The sequence below is a fragment of the Podarcis filfolensis genome (assembly GCF_964270895.1).
Source record: "Podarcis filfolensis genome assembly, chromosome: 4".
Classification (NCBI taxonomy): domain Eukaryota; kingdom Metazoa; phylum Chordata; class Lepidosauria; order Squamata; family Lacertidae; genus Podarcis; species Podarcis filfolensis.
Window position 1 is genome coordinate 64,266,284 of NC_139607.1, and position 12,923 is coordinate 64,279,206.

At 41.9% G+C, this 12,923-nt stretch overlaps 1 protein-coding gene across 5 annotated transcripts in view; it reads right to left on the reverse strand.

The window, feature by feature from the left end:
• Nucleotides 1-863: 863 nt before the first annotated feature.
• The window catches only part of ILDR2 (immunoglobulin like domain containing receptor 2), a 37,301-nt gene continuing 25,241 nt past the window's right edge, over nucleotides 864-12,923 (reverse strand). For 3 of the 5 annotated variants that reach the window (XM_083611569.1, XM_083611571.1, XM_083611572.1), the window contains 6 exons: nucleotides 12,480-12,626; nucleotides 10,499-10,678; nucleotides 8,206-8,319; nucleotides 5,610-5,820; nucleotides 3,931-4,680; nucleotides 864-1,955 (listed from right to left, as the gene is read on the reverse strand). In XM_083611569.1, the coding sequence (XP_083467695.1) occupies nucleotides 3,945-4,680; nucleotides 5,610-5,820; nucleotides 8,206-8,319; nucleotides 10,499-10,678; nucleotides 12,480-12,626 (1,388 nt within the window). In that variant the 3' untranslated portion in view covers nucleotides 864-1,955; nucleotides 3,931-3,944. The remainder of the gene's footprint in view (nucleotides 1,956-3,930; nucleotides 4,681-5,609; nucleotides 5,821-8,205; nucleotides 8,320-10,498; nucleotides 10,679-12,479; nucleotides 12,627-12,923) is intronic. The other 2 variants (XM_083611570.1, XM_083611573.1) reach the window with 1 other exon arrangement.

Consider the following 12,923-nt stretch of genomic DNA (forward strand, 5'->3'; position numbering starts at 1 on the left):
TTTATGACAAAACTAAATCAATCTGTGGCACAAAAAAGAGGACAAGAGCTCAGTCAGGAATAGAAGTGGCAGCACACAACTGTGTTGTGAGCAGGCTCTTCAGGAGCCTGCACAAATAGCCCAGCTATTTTTGTAACATTAGGTTTTGGCAGGATTGAGAAGCTGGAACAGAAACAACAAATGTATTTTATATATTTGTTTTAGATATTCTGCCTTCCTTCCACAAGCACTTTCAAAACAGCATACATAGGTTTTAAATGGTAATATCTTATGAAAGCACTGAACAGACCCAGACCTATTTAGCTTCAGCAAGGTTCCTGTATTGTGTGCTTTCAGCCTATGCCCTAAGGCTAGAATGATAGCACCAGAAACATAAAATGCAACCAAAGGAACCTCCCAGATACTCCCAGACTAAATTGTTGACTAACCTGCCTTTCCTGCCTCTTATTGTAGTCGCTTAAACTAAGGTTGTAGTCCACTAAAAAGGGGTCGCAGGTGGGAATATTTGTTTGCAGGAAGCAGACCAAGTGTTCTCAGACGGTGGCAGCCTGCCAACAGTTCCTAATTTTTAAGTATTCCTTTTCATCTGCTGCTGGCCTGAGCAATGCCACTTGGGACTGGCCAGCTTCAAGGAAGTATGAAATACCCAGTTCAGTTTTGGCTTCACTGCTTCCTCAGAAGTGCTAGAGCCCAGGCAATGGTTACAGCAGTCAGACATCACACTCAATTTTGACTACTTAGCCCAAGCATAAAACAAGTTCTTGAGGATCATGTGCCACTTCTGAACTAGATCTGCCTCCCCAGCATTGTGGCAGATTCTTGGGCTATTGATGCTTTAGAAGAACAAAATGTGAACAATGAAGTAACTTTCAAAGCTGATGTTTCACCCAACCTATTTATTGTTCAAATTTTCTGTTGCCTTATTGAATGGCCGCAGCCAATTACCAGAAAAGGAGCAATATTGGTCCTTGTAGAAGTATAAAAGCAATGGCTATTTTCCCCTCTTTTGCACCCTGGTTTTCTCATTCTAGGTCTGTTGTTGTCTACTAGTTGGCTTTATTAAGAAAAAAAATCATTGTCAGCAGAACCCAAGCTTGAGCTCTGCTTACGAAAGGACCAATCAGCAGAACTAGCTGAAGCCTTTTATGGCTATAGTTCAACTGTAAGGCAATGCTGATACATCATATCAGACAACAGTGAAATAACATGGCACATTCTCATTACAGCAAAATCTACTAAGTTTCACTTTCAAAACAAAACATTAATCTCACTGGTGGCTCCCATTCCTGAATGAGAAGGACATTAAAAAAATTTTTTTACAGGAACTCCAATATGTTCCTCAATATTACCCTGTCCCCCTTAGTGCAGTGCCCCAGTTCTCAGTTTGGGATCATTTCCAGATGGGTGTAGAATCGATTTTGCAGTATTTCTTGAAAATGCCTTTTCAAGAAGTCTCAGCATGGGAAGAAAGAGCAAATGGTGAGAGCCCCTTGAACCTGTGGCAACTTTCCCTGTCCAATCTAGGATGCAGAGCAGTACAAGTGAGAAGTCAGTCATATCAGGGGAGGAATATATATCATACAAGAAAGCAGCTCCCATAATACTGTGGGTTCAAAGATGACTGAGGATAAAAATATGGAGACACCATCTTTGCTGGGAGATCAGAAGATGAGCTTGGCAAAAGAAATCTTCTCCATGTTTCATTTCCTTGTCAACTGAGCTTCCCCTTTCCAAGGGGTTGACTGGATGAGAGCAAGTGGTTGGAACTAGCTTCTGCACAAGATCTCTATTCACATGATGAAACAGACAAGAGTCTGAATATTATCAGGTGAGAACACACATCTTGGAAGCCTGTGTGACTCAGCAGTATCACTGTTTCTGTTTTCCAAGTCCATTAACACAACTCTTCTACAACAGCATCACACCACGAGGGACATCCTTGTTGGGAACTCATTCTGAGGGGGAAAAGAGAGGCAAACACTGTGAAACACTAAATCACATCTCTCATAACATGAAGAAAAAAATGTATCCTCATCAGGGAACAAAAATTGGGTGCTTGGCTTCTGCTTTCAGAAGCTTTAAGTAGCCTCTTACAGTGGGGCTTCCCTACATGCTAACTAGCTTTATGGTGGCATTTATCAAATCTTTCTACAGTGGTGCCCCGCAAGACGAATGCCTCGCAAGACAGAAAACTCGCTAGACGAAAGAGTTTTCCGTTTTGGAGGTGCTTCGCAAAACGAATTTCCTATGGGCTTGCTTTGCAAGACGAAAATGTCTTGCGAGTTCCTCGGGTTTTTTTTCCTTCCCCCCCCTTTTTCTAAGCCGCTAAGCCACTTATCCGCTAAGCCGATAAGCCGCTAAAAGCGCTAATAGTGCTAATCCGCTAATCCGTCAATGGGCTTGATTCGCAAGACGAAAAAACCGCTAGACGAAGAGACTCGCAGAACGGATTCTTTTCGTCTTGCGAGGCACCACTGTATCTTTAACCACCTGCCCACCAATCTCACAGCCTCAATATGAAGGGGCCAATTCGTACCTTCTGAAAGCTTGCTGGAAGACCCCTTGTTTTCATTCCTGGTTCAAACCATGTCCAGGGTAATTGTTCATTTAAGTGCTTCATCATGAGCTCAGAGTGCAGTTTCTCAAGGCTCCACACAACCTGCTTCAGGAAGGCTTTTTGTGGCATTGTCTATATTCAAAATTAACTGCTCATCCAGATTTCCTTTTGTGCTGTACTTTCCATGCACAGGTCCACACTTTAAAGCTCTGTGTCCGAGTGGTGTGGGTTTTTTTGGGGGGGGGCGGTGTCCCAGTGCTTTCCCTGGGAAAATCCACATTTACCACTGAATTGACACAAACGGCAATCTGCAAAAAACCTGAATGCCATTTGCTTCAATTCAGTTGTAAAACACAAGTTGTTCTGGGGAAAGCACTGGGTCAAAAGAAAAACCACTCGACCTGGACCTGGACAGCCAGGACCTGTACCCAGAAACGTGGCACAAAAGGAAGTCTGGATGAATCTAGATAAAAACCAGAAATCTCACCACAAGTACAAGGGTCACAGCAGCTCCTTGTAAGCTGCCAGATGGCACTTGGACCTTCCTTTCTCCATCACCCAAGCCAACATAATTGCACTAACTGATCTTCCTCAGATCAGTAATTCTCTAGTTATACATGTGTGCTCTCAGTACTTCTTTATGGCCAGAGCTGACATGAATGTGCTTCCTTTACTGAGTGATCAGTGGGCAATTTTCTGACCGGTCAGTCACAAACTGCACCAGGCAGCCTTCTAAATTAATTTGGCACATCAGTGGATTATCAGCTAGTGCAAATACACTTTTAACTACTCAACAAGCTGTAAGCAACAAGTTATTAAGAAGGAAATATATAGGTTTTCAACTTTCCCATCCAACAACACCAGTAGACAGATAGTTAACTGTTCCAACTGCTCAAAAAATAAGGTGAACAGATACCACTTCCAAATGTTGTCTAGACTCTGAACTTTGGAAACTTTTAAAAGAAGTGCCTTTCTACTCAGGTCACTAGGATCAAATCAAGCAACTATTGCTTTCACCCATCATCAGTGACCCAGAATTCATTTACGATTTACTAAAATTAGATTATTTTGCTTCCTTTCTTATTAACAACCCCTAACCTGCCACCTTCTGCTCAAGATATTCCTCTTTGTACTCCTCAGTTCTCTGAATCAAGGCAGATTTTTTTATAATGCATTTTGTACTCAGATTCCAAGGCCTAAGACTGAAACATGCAAGTGACCACGATTTTCAGGCTCCCCCTGCAAGAGCTGTGCAAGCAGGGCTGAGATCTTTCCCCAGTTGCAACTTGAGTAACAGAACCAGAGTACAAAAACATTGACTACGAAGCGGCCCTAAGTTGTTGCCCCATCAGCCCAGAACCTAGCCACCCTGCCTGGTGATTCTTGCTCAGCCCATTTGGATCAGGAGTGTCAGACATGGCCTCACTGTTTTCTTGGGTTCTTTCTTCCTTTTCTTATCTGAGTTATTCAGGCTTGGTTGTTCTCTGCTTCTGTATGAAGGGCCTCGGCTCAACTCCCTTTCGCTGTATGGCGGCAGAGTGTCTTCCCCTTCCTCTTGCTGTGGAGGTTGTTGTTGTTGTTGCTGCTGCTGCTGCTGCTGCTGCTGCCCTGGTTTGTAAGTGGATGGTGGCGACCAAGCATAGTATGTCCCTCCTCTCTGGCTGGATTGCGAGCTAAACTTTGAAGGTGTCCCGCCATGATCACCACCTTCATCATAGCTTCGCGATTTCCTCTCAAGGGCACTGGTAAGGTAGGAGTGGTCGTACTTCTGACTCCCTCCCGGTGTCCGACACACTAGCCTAGGCAAGTGTTTCTCTTCGTGGGCACGTCTCCTGGGTGGGCTATACGTCCAGCCCCGATCCGAATCTGTCAATGGCTCACGGTTTCCTGCCCTGTGCTTGCCATAATACTCATCGGATGAGTTTTCTGGGTGTTGCACTGCACCTCCACGTACTCCTCTGGATCCTGTCCTCTCAAAGCGCCGGGGCTCCTGAGGGCCTTCTGTCCGACAGACGTGCTGACTGTAGGACTCGGCGAAGGCTGCAAGTTCATCCATGGAGACAGCCGGCACTCCCATGGAGAAACTCTTCCTTGAGAGCATTTCTGACTTGCATCTCTGCTGGCTGAAAGAGACGGGAAATGGTTCATCTTTTTTGTTTCAAATCAGTAAGCCAGTCTTGTAACTAGACTTGCCTGCTCACCTAGGGTGAACAAGCAATAAACCCCAAGCGAAGCACCTGAATGACATATGCCAGCAGCCTGATATCCTTCTGCCTAGCAAAGGATACACACACACACATGTATATATATAGAATTGCTATCCCACCCTTTCTCCCAAAGGAGCTTAGGAGAACAAACAATGGAGTAGTAAAAAGAATACAATTAAAATAAAGTAAAACATATTTAAAACATTTAAGAACAATGAAGAATATTTTAAAGCATGTAAAAACAGTCATATAACCTCACAACAACTAATAATTCCAAGGTTGTTGCGAATAGGATCTTTCACCCGTCAGGTGTTTGGGTGAACAGGCATTTTCAAAAATTCCTCTTCAATGTTTATAATGAGGGAGTGGGGAAAGAGAGAGAAACCTCACCAGGGAGGGCCTTCCCTGGTTTGTTTTAATTCATGCTGGGAGAAAGTTGGGATAGAAAGAAAATAAATAAAGGAAATTCCACAAATGGGAAACCACTACTAAGAAGGCCTTGCTGTGGGTCAGCACCAAGAAGGCAACATCCAGTGGCGATAGCATCAACCAGGGCTCCCCGCTGATCGAAGGACATTTTCAATCACCTTTTATATTAATCTCTTCTCTGAACATAAACACACCCAGGTCCTTCAGCCTTTATTCACAGGAATTTTTCTCAAAGCTCCTCACCATCTTTGCCATTTTGATTCTTACTCTCTTCATTGTCATTCAAGCACCTCCCCCTGCCCCCTCCTAAAAAATGTGGACCGCAATAATTAGAAAGAAAAAGGAGGGAAATCAGGAGAGCAAAAGGCATTTTCCCTCCCTTCCTTTTCTCCCCTTCTCCCAGGAGCTGCACTCACCTGAGCCTCAGGCTGCCCCTCTCTGCCCTGTAATCAGAGCATGTCTGTGGCCTAGATGTGCCACCTCCACTGATGACTCCTGCCCAGTATTCTGCATCACCATCCATGTCTCCTGAAGGGGGAAGCGGCTTCCTGCGCACCTGGCGGTAAGATTGGCGGAAGTTGGCATCTTCCTCATGCAAGGAGCTGAGCTCTGAGATGGTGTTATTGTCTGGGATGAAAGAAGGCACAGAAATGCTGGAAACCATGGAGATGATAAAAATAACTCAAAAGACATTGGGGAAAATAGCAATCTAACGCTCATGGATTGTTGGAGAGCCTTCGCATACCAGAACAGAATTAATTCCTCAAGAAACACTAGATGTTGTATAGAATATCTAAATATTGTATAACAGATCCATCCTTTCTGGATGGATGATTACCTGTAGAATTTTTTCTTTTATGAAAATAAACATTGTGTGTATGTGTGAGAGAGAACTATAAAAATGGTGAGGGGGCTATTGGGTTGTTGGTTTTATTTTTATTATGTATTTGTGTGGTTTTATATTTTGATTTTATTCTGTGAACCGCCCTGAGACCCCCAGGTATAGGCCTGCATATGAATTCAATAATAATAATAATAATAATAATAATAATAATAATAATAATAATAATAATGGTGGTGGTGAAGTAAGACTTGTCTGTGTCAAACCAACCTTATCAGAAATGTGAATTTAGTTATCAAAAGCAATGCTAAAACTGTTTTTCCTTTACCTTTTCTTATTAAAAAATATAAACCAATCAAAAAAATATCAAAGCAGTGCACATAAAATAATTATCAATGCTACACAGATAAAATCTGCAATTTTAAAAAATGAGGATACATGACTACATGAGTGGATCCAAAGAAGGCAAAAAGGGAAAGGACCCCTGGATGGTTAAGTCCACCCAAAAGCGACTATGGGGTTGTGGAGCCCATCTCGCTGCCATTCATTCCTATGAAGAAGAGTATAAACCAATTTGGGGACAACAAACCTGCCTACACCCACAACAGGAACTTATGGGAAGAATGGTATGCCCCACCTTCAGGCAACTCCAAGGTTATGGTGGACCAATGTTTCTCATCATCACTAAAACAAAAACAAAAACCCAAAGCACCAGATTCAAAAGGGAAAGAGGCAACACAGAGCACTACTTAAGCTGCTCTTCCCTACTTCGTCACACGGATTCGAACCGCCGACCTTCCGATCAGCAAGCCCAAGAGGCTCAGTGGCTTAGACCACAGCACCACCTGCTCCCTTACAGATCCAAAGAACCACAAGGCTAGCTCTACGTGTCAGTGAGAGATGTAGTACTGTCTCTCACCATCAACAGTCTTTCATGTAAGAAAGTAAGAAGGTATTGGAAAAACATTTCTAACTTGGCGTGAGGGTCTGCTGCTGAAAAGGAAAAAGGTACAGGGAATCAACAGGACTTGTCCCAGCCCCTGAATGCACCCAAGTAGATTTTTTTGGATTCTTAATGCAAAACCAATGTATACACTGTATTGCTCATAAAGATTTCCATATGCATTTTTTCACAGGTACTCCTCCATAGCAATAAAACATAGGAGAAGCACCCTACTGTGTGTCAGAATTATATGCATTCTGTCTCACTCTTTCTGGAGTGGGAGATAGACCGGCTCTGTGTGATTAACCAAACTTAGCTTTTTAAAATGACGTGCTCTTTCCCTCCCATCACCCCCATTGCCTAACCCACTGCACATAGTGACATCTGGATCCTAGGCATCCCAATCTGGAGGAAACCTTTTTATAGTATTTCTTGTGGGTGGAAATGGCAGCATGTTCAGTGATGACTGCTTGAGTACACCATGTAATTTTTTAGTTTTTTCCCCTCAAAGCTGTGATTAAAGTCATTCCTTGAGTCTGTCAAGTGATTGAGGCAGCTTGTGTATCTCTGACAGCCAGGACCAAGTGGCACTAATGGGCTGAATCTATTGAATGTGTATGCTAAAAATAGAGGGCAGCATTTTTATCTGTATTTTTTTTTAACTGTATTAGACATATCTGAATGGACTTGATGAGTCAGTGACTTGGACCACCTCAGTATGTAGCAATTTATTTCCTGCCATCTTTTGCTAGAAATGATGGATGTGTACAGACATACATAATGTGGGGGTGAGCCCTATGTGGAAATGCACTCACTGTGTTTTTCTCTCCCGGACTGAACTCAGAAGAAACCATTTCTGTGTCTTTACAGCAGAAGGCAATTGTTCACCCTGCTGGTTGGTGGAAACTGATGGCATTACTAACTCACATTCAACCCCTTTCCTGAAGCACTTATTTCAATATTTTAAAAACTGTTTCCAATTTTTTAAAAAATGGCAGGGAGGGAGATGAATGTGGATGTGGTGCAATTAAGAAAGGTGGATGCCTTGTTGAAGAAACATGTTACTTTGCATCCTGTTAGTAGCCCAGTCTTCACCAAATAGTTTATATCAGTGCGATCACCATTACAGGTTAAGGGGACAGGGGAGTTTGCATTAACATTCCATTCTATTTTGAATGAAACAATGTTGGGTTTTACTAGAAATAGCTGAACAAGTTCCATCTCTTACATCTCTCTCGCATCCTCCTCGATGGGTCAAACTGAGCCAGTTCTTTCTCGACATAGTACAGCACCTTCATAGAATCTCTCTCTTTGTCAGCCTGGATACGGTAGCCTTTCCGCACTGTTGGAGAAGTAGTAAATAACTGGTCAGTATGTATTCTTTCCAAAAAATAACTTTCAAGTCCTCCTAAACTAAGAATCAAATCAGGATGCCTAACTAGTTCCTGATTGCAGGGGAGAACAGAATCTTATGTGTTCGTTAACTCAAAAGCCACAGGGAAATTCACAAACAATTACACACTTCCAAACCCTGAAGATTTCAGTGGAAAAGTCAGCGCATTCTTCTCTGAAATAAGTGGACCTTTAAAATATGGAACTATAAAGTGTGGGATCATGCCTAATTTGAATAACAGCAGTGAATGCCAGTTTCCTCAAACATTGTGTTTATTGCCTCTTGCCAACAAGAGTGTCTATGACGTGGTGCTTCTTCCAATATGAATGTCTCTTTATTATTACGATAAAACTTTATTCATCTTTTCCGTTTATGAAAGTGACTTTTTAACTGCTAGTGACCTTGATGGAAATTAGAGTGGCATTATACAGTCATCATCTCTTGTAGTCCCAGAGGTTATTTTGGCCTTTGGATATCTATTTGGGTAGCTTGCATAATTTCTGTAATTGACAGGGAAATTAGCCATCCTCCCCCCCCCCAGCCCCATTGCAGCTGTGTAGTAGGAAAAATATATACCCTATTTTGTGGGATGTAGATATGAATATCAGAGTGAGTTTAGATTTGTTGACTGATCCCAAACCATTAAGGAAGACACTCCTAAAATAAAAAATGAGCTTAATGGGACTTACTCCCAAGTAAGTGCAACATATTTGCAGCCTTAAAGAAATGTCTAGTGTGGTCAGTAAAGTTCTTGTGAGTCATTCAGTCAGGATTTTATTCCATTATCTATTCCATATAAATCAGAGATGATTATAGTAACCCATGCAACAGTATTTATAACAATTGCCCATGCCTGGTACCTGAGAAGTGAGAGGGTGGGAAGGATTTAGCCGTGCTTTATAATGTATGCAACCAATTTAAAGTAGTTTCAGAGAAGCAGACCCAACACCATGTCCAATAACAATGAAATGAAAAATGCAGTGGGTTGTTGGCTTGTTTTTCAAAGTATGTGTCGACTGAGCATCCTAGTTCAGTACAGCCATTTCTGTGCAGTGACATTTAAAGCACACACACAACATGTTGGGTTGTTTATGATACTTTTCAGTTCAATATAATTCTGCTTTTGGTCAAATACTGATTTATCACTCCTGAATCTGCTCCAGATCTTTTTGTTAATAATGAAAGAATGTTTTAACAGTTCCCCTTAACTCATCCATTCTTATTTTGAGTGGAGGAGAGCAGAAACGCACAGATTATTTAAACCCTTTTTTCCAGTGACTTTTCCAATGATCCCTCAAAAGGTCAGTACACTAGTACAAGGGCACAGGAGCTTTATTGCCAGTATTTGGTCATCAATTGCTTTTTCAGGAATGTCATCTCAGTGCAGTGCTGCTATTACCAATTAGATTCTTCCTTCCGAAATGCCACATGCCGTTTCAAGAGCTAGTAGTACAAGCATTTGATCCTAAAGTATTGCACAGGACTGTTGATAAAGAACACCTGCCATTTTCTTTGGCTGCCTATCACTGATAAGCAAAAAGGCATGTAGTGCTATCCTAAGCACGTTCCACTACGTTCAGCAGAACTTGCTGCTGACCAATGTCCATAGGATTGCACAAAGTTTTTCTCTGTCTCTTAATCACAGATCAGTACTGATTCAAGGCATGTGTGACATAACCAAAAGCACATGGAAATATGCACTGGGCATGCTGCCACCACACTGAACACTTGAAATGGGGCATGGTTTTCTTCTAAAAAATTCCAGGCAAAATATGTGGTGGGAAAATATATATAATACCATAAATTTTTGCTCATGAGTGGTAGAGATGAAGCAGAGGTGCAAAAAGGATTTGTGTTTTTACTTTGCATGATTGTGCAAACTCGCACATTTCTTAATTTTGATCTACAACTGTCCATCAAAAAACATACAAAGAAGTTTGTACCTTATTTTTCAGGAAAAGTCACCCTTTCCTAATCTCAAAACTTTTCCAGTTAGAATGAGGATATCCCTTGGTTTTGTTAATTTAATTCCATGTGAATACACTTGTATACATTTTCCTCCTATTCTGCTTCATTTGAGGGCCCTACTGATATATTCTGACAAAGACCCAGAAAGCATCCAGATTACCACTTTGTCCTCCTGCGCTGGATTCACTTGCTGCCAAGGGAGGAAGGTGTGACTTCTCCATCAGGACAGCATGAGATGGGACTCCAGCCGCAGAGTGGACAGAGGGAATATAATAAGGCCCAGGGATTGATGTAACGGTTGAAGGGTATCCAGCCTTCGCAGCCTTTCCTGCTTCATATACTGGAAAAAAAGATAATAATTAAAAACGAAGCATTCACCCTGTAGTGCTTCCCATTTAACAGTTTGTAACTGCTTTTGATTTTAGCAACAGAAATTGCAACAGCCAATTGATTCTTCCAAGATCTTTTAAATGAGATGCTACTGAACCCATTTTAAACAAACAAGCTCAGCAAGTGTCATCAGAAATGTTTTCATGTTTCAGAGATATTATGGTCTATATATCTTCAGCAGCAAAATCAGGTTCAGGTCATAACAAGACTTTCTATCAAGTATATTTCTGCAAAATAATCAGATGATTTGTTTATTTAAAAAGGGGATTAATTAAAAATAATTAAACCACCGAGTAAACAAATGCAGAACCTAAATGAAATTTGAGGGAAATTACCCAGAAGCCTAATTAGCAAAGAGCATTCACCATGTAAATAGATTCTGTTTAATTTATCTTATAGCATCATAGCAGTTCACCTTTAATACTACTGGAAGCCTCAAGCATGTATTAAAAGCCTGCAACTAGTTGGCCAAAGATTCCAACTTATATCAGAATGGGATTTGGCTTCTCACAGCAGACACAGGTGTGCACTGAGCATTCATGTGACTGATATTTCCTTCCACACGGTCACCCTGATCCAGCAAGATCTGTGTGTGGAAGAAAGCTTCTGTGCATGCAACCAGATGGATTTAAGATGCACACCTGGCTGCTCATTTACATCTGCATTGCTATGGACATCCAGTCACCATTCAGCTGACTGGTCCATCTTTAGATTTATTTAACATATGTTCATTTGGCTTCTGCTGTTGACTGAAGTCACTCACAAACATCAAGGAGACATCAAAATTCATCAGTAATTATGCAGTCACTTTTTAAAAAAAAAAAAACAACCCACCTTTTCAAAGTTAACAGTAAAAACAATGGGTTGATTCCATTGCTGGCTTTTGAAAATCCCCCTATCTACTGTATCTCTCCACATTATTTTCCTTCTGTTCAGAGGGTTCACCAACCCTCATGAGGTGTTTCCCAGAAGGAAAAAGCAGCTGCAGTAGAAGATAAGACCAAAATTGAGTGCCCCAGTTTGCACAGGTGTATTTGCTTACTACTGATGGGAAGCCACCACTGGATGCAAGAGACCCAAGGAAGCTGCCTTATACCAAGTTGGATCATTGGTCCATCTAGTTCAGCATTGTCTACACTAACTGACAGCAGCTCTATAGGATTTAAGAAAGGGTTCTTTCCCAGTCCTACCTGGGCGTGCCAGTTTGAACCTGGGACATTTTGCATGAAAAGCAGGTGCTCTACTATAGAGCCCAACCCTATACAGATACATACTCCTCTCATCCAAACCAGTGAAAGCCTGAACAAATAGATAGGCCTTCATGGATTTTTCAAAAGGCTAGCAGGAAGGAATACTGATAATCCTCTTTCCAAGGGGCTGTTCAAAGGGTGTTTTAAAGCCTCATAAGAACTAGCTGCTCAACTCCACCCAGAGCCCACAAATTGAAGATAGCTGCGGCTGGATTAGAGCCAATCTATTTTGCAGTCACCCCATGGATGATTGACATCCATATGAAACTCGGCTCTGTGAAAGGTCAACCAATACACGTTTGGCTTCTCAGTTCCCAAGGCAATTCGTCAGCCTGATTTTAATGAGCAACAATACTTTAGGGCTGACAGCTGGATCCTTCAGTTCCATGAGAAGCACAGGAGGAGAAATATCATTTTAGCAATGAATACGGCAAGGAAGATGGTGTATCTACATGAAAAAGTGCTTCACAATTTGGTCCACATTGTGAACAAGTCACTCACGTGCCCGTGGACAGCAGCAGGTATCTGGGCAGCAGGGGCAGCGGACGTAGCAACAGCAGCTATGAGGACAGCACTGGCACCAGCAGATCCCAACCAGGAGGAAGAAGAGGAAGACCCCCAGGATCACCAAGCCCACAAACACCCACTCTGGAAAGAGAGAGATGCAAATGTGTCAAAATGTTAGGACCATTAGCCAGTTAAGACTATTTAGATTAATTCACTGCGTGTGTGTGTTTACAAAAACCTTGGAATGAGTGTCTTTGGGGAATACTAAAGGACATGTAAATCAATTGAATTTGATAAATGAAAACATCTATTAATGCTTAGAAGGAAAGGCCACCTTCAATACCTTTCACCCCATACAGTCAACCCCCTATTTATGCACGTTCAATAAGTACACAACCACGCACACACGCATCATACAGAACCTGGAAATGACCCGAA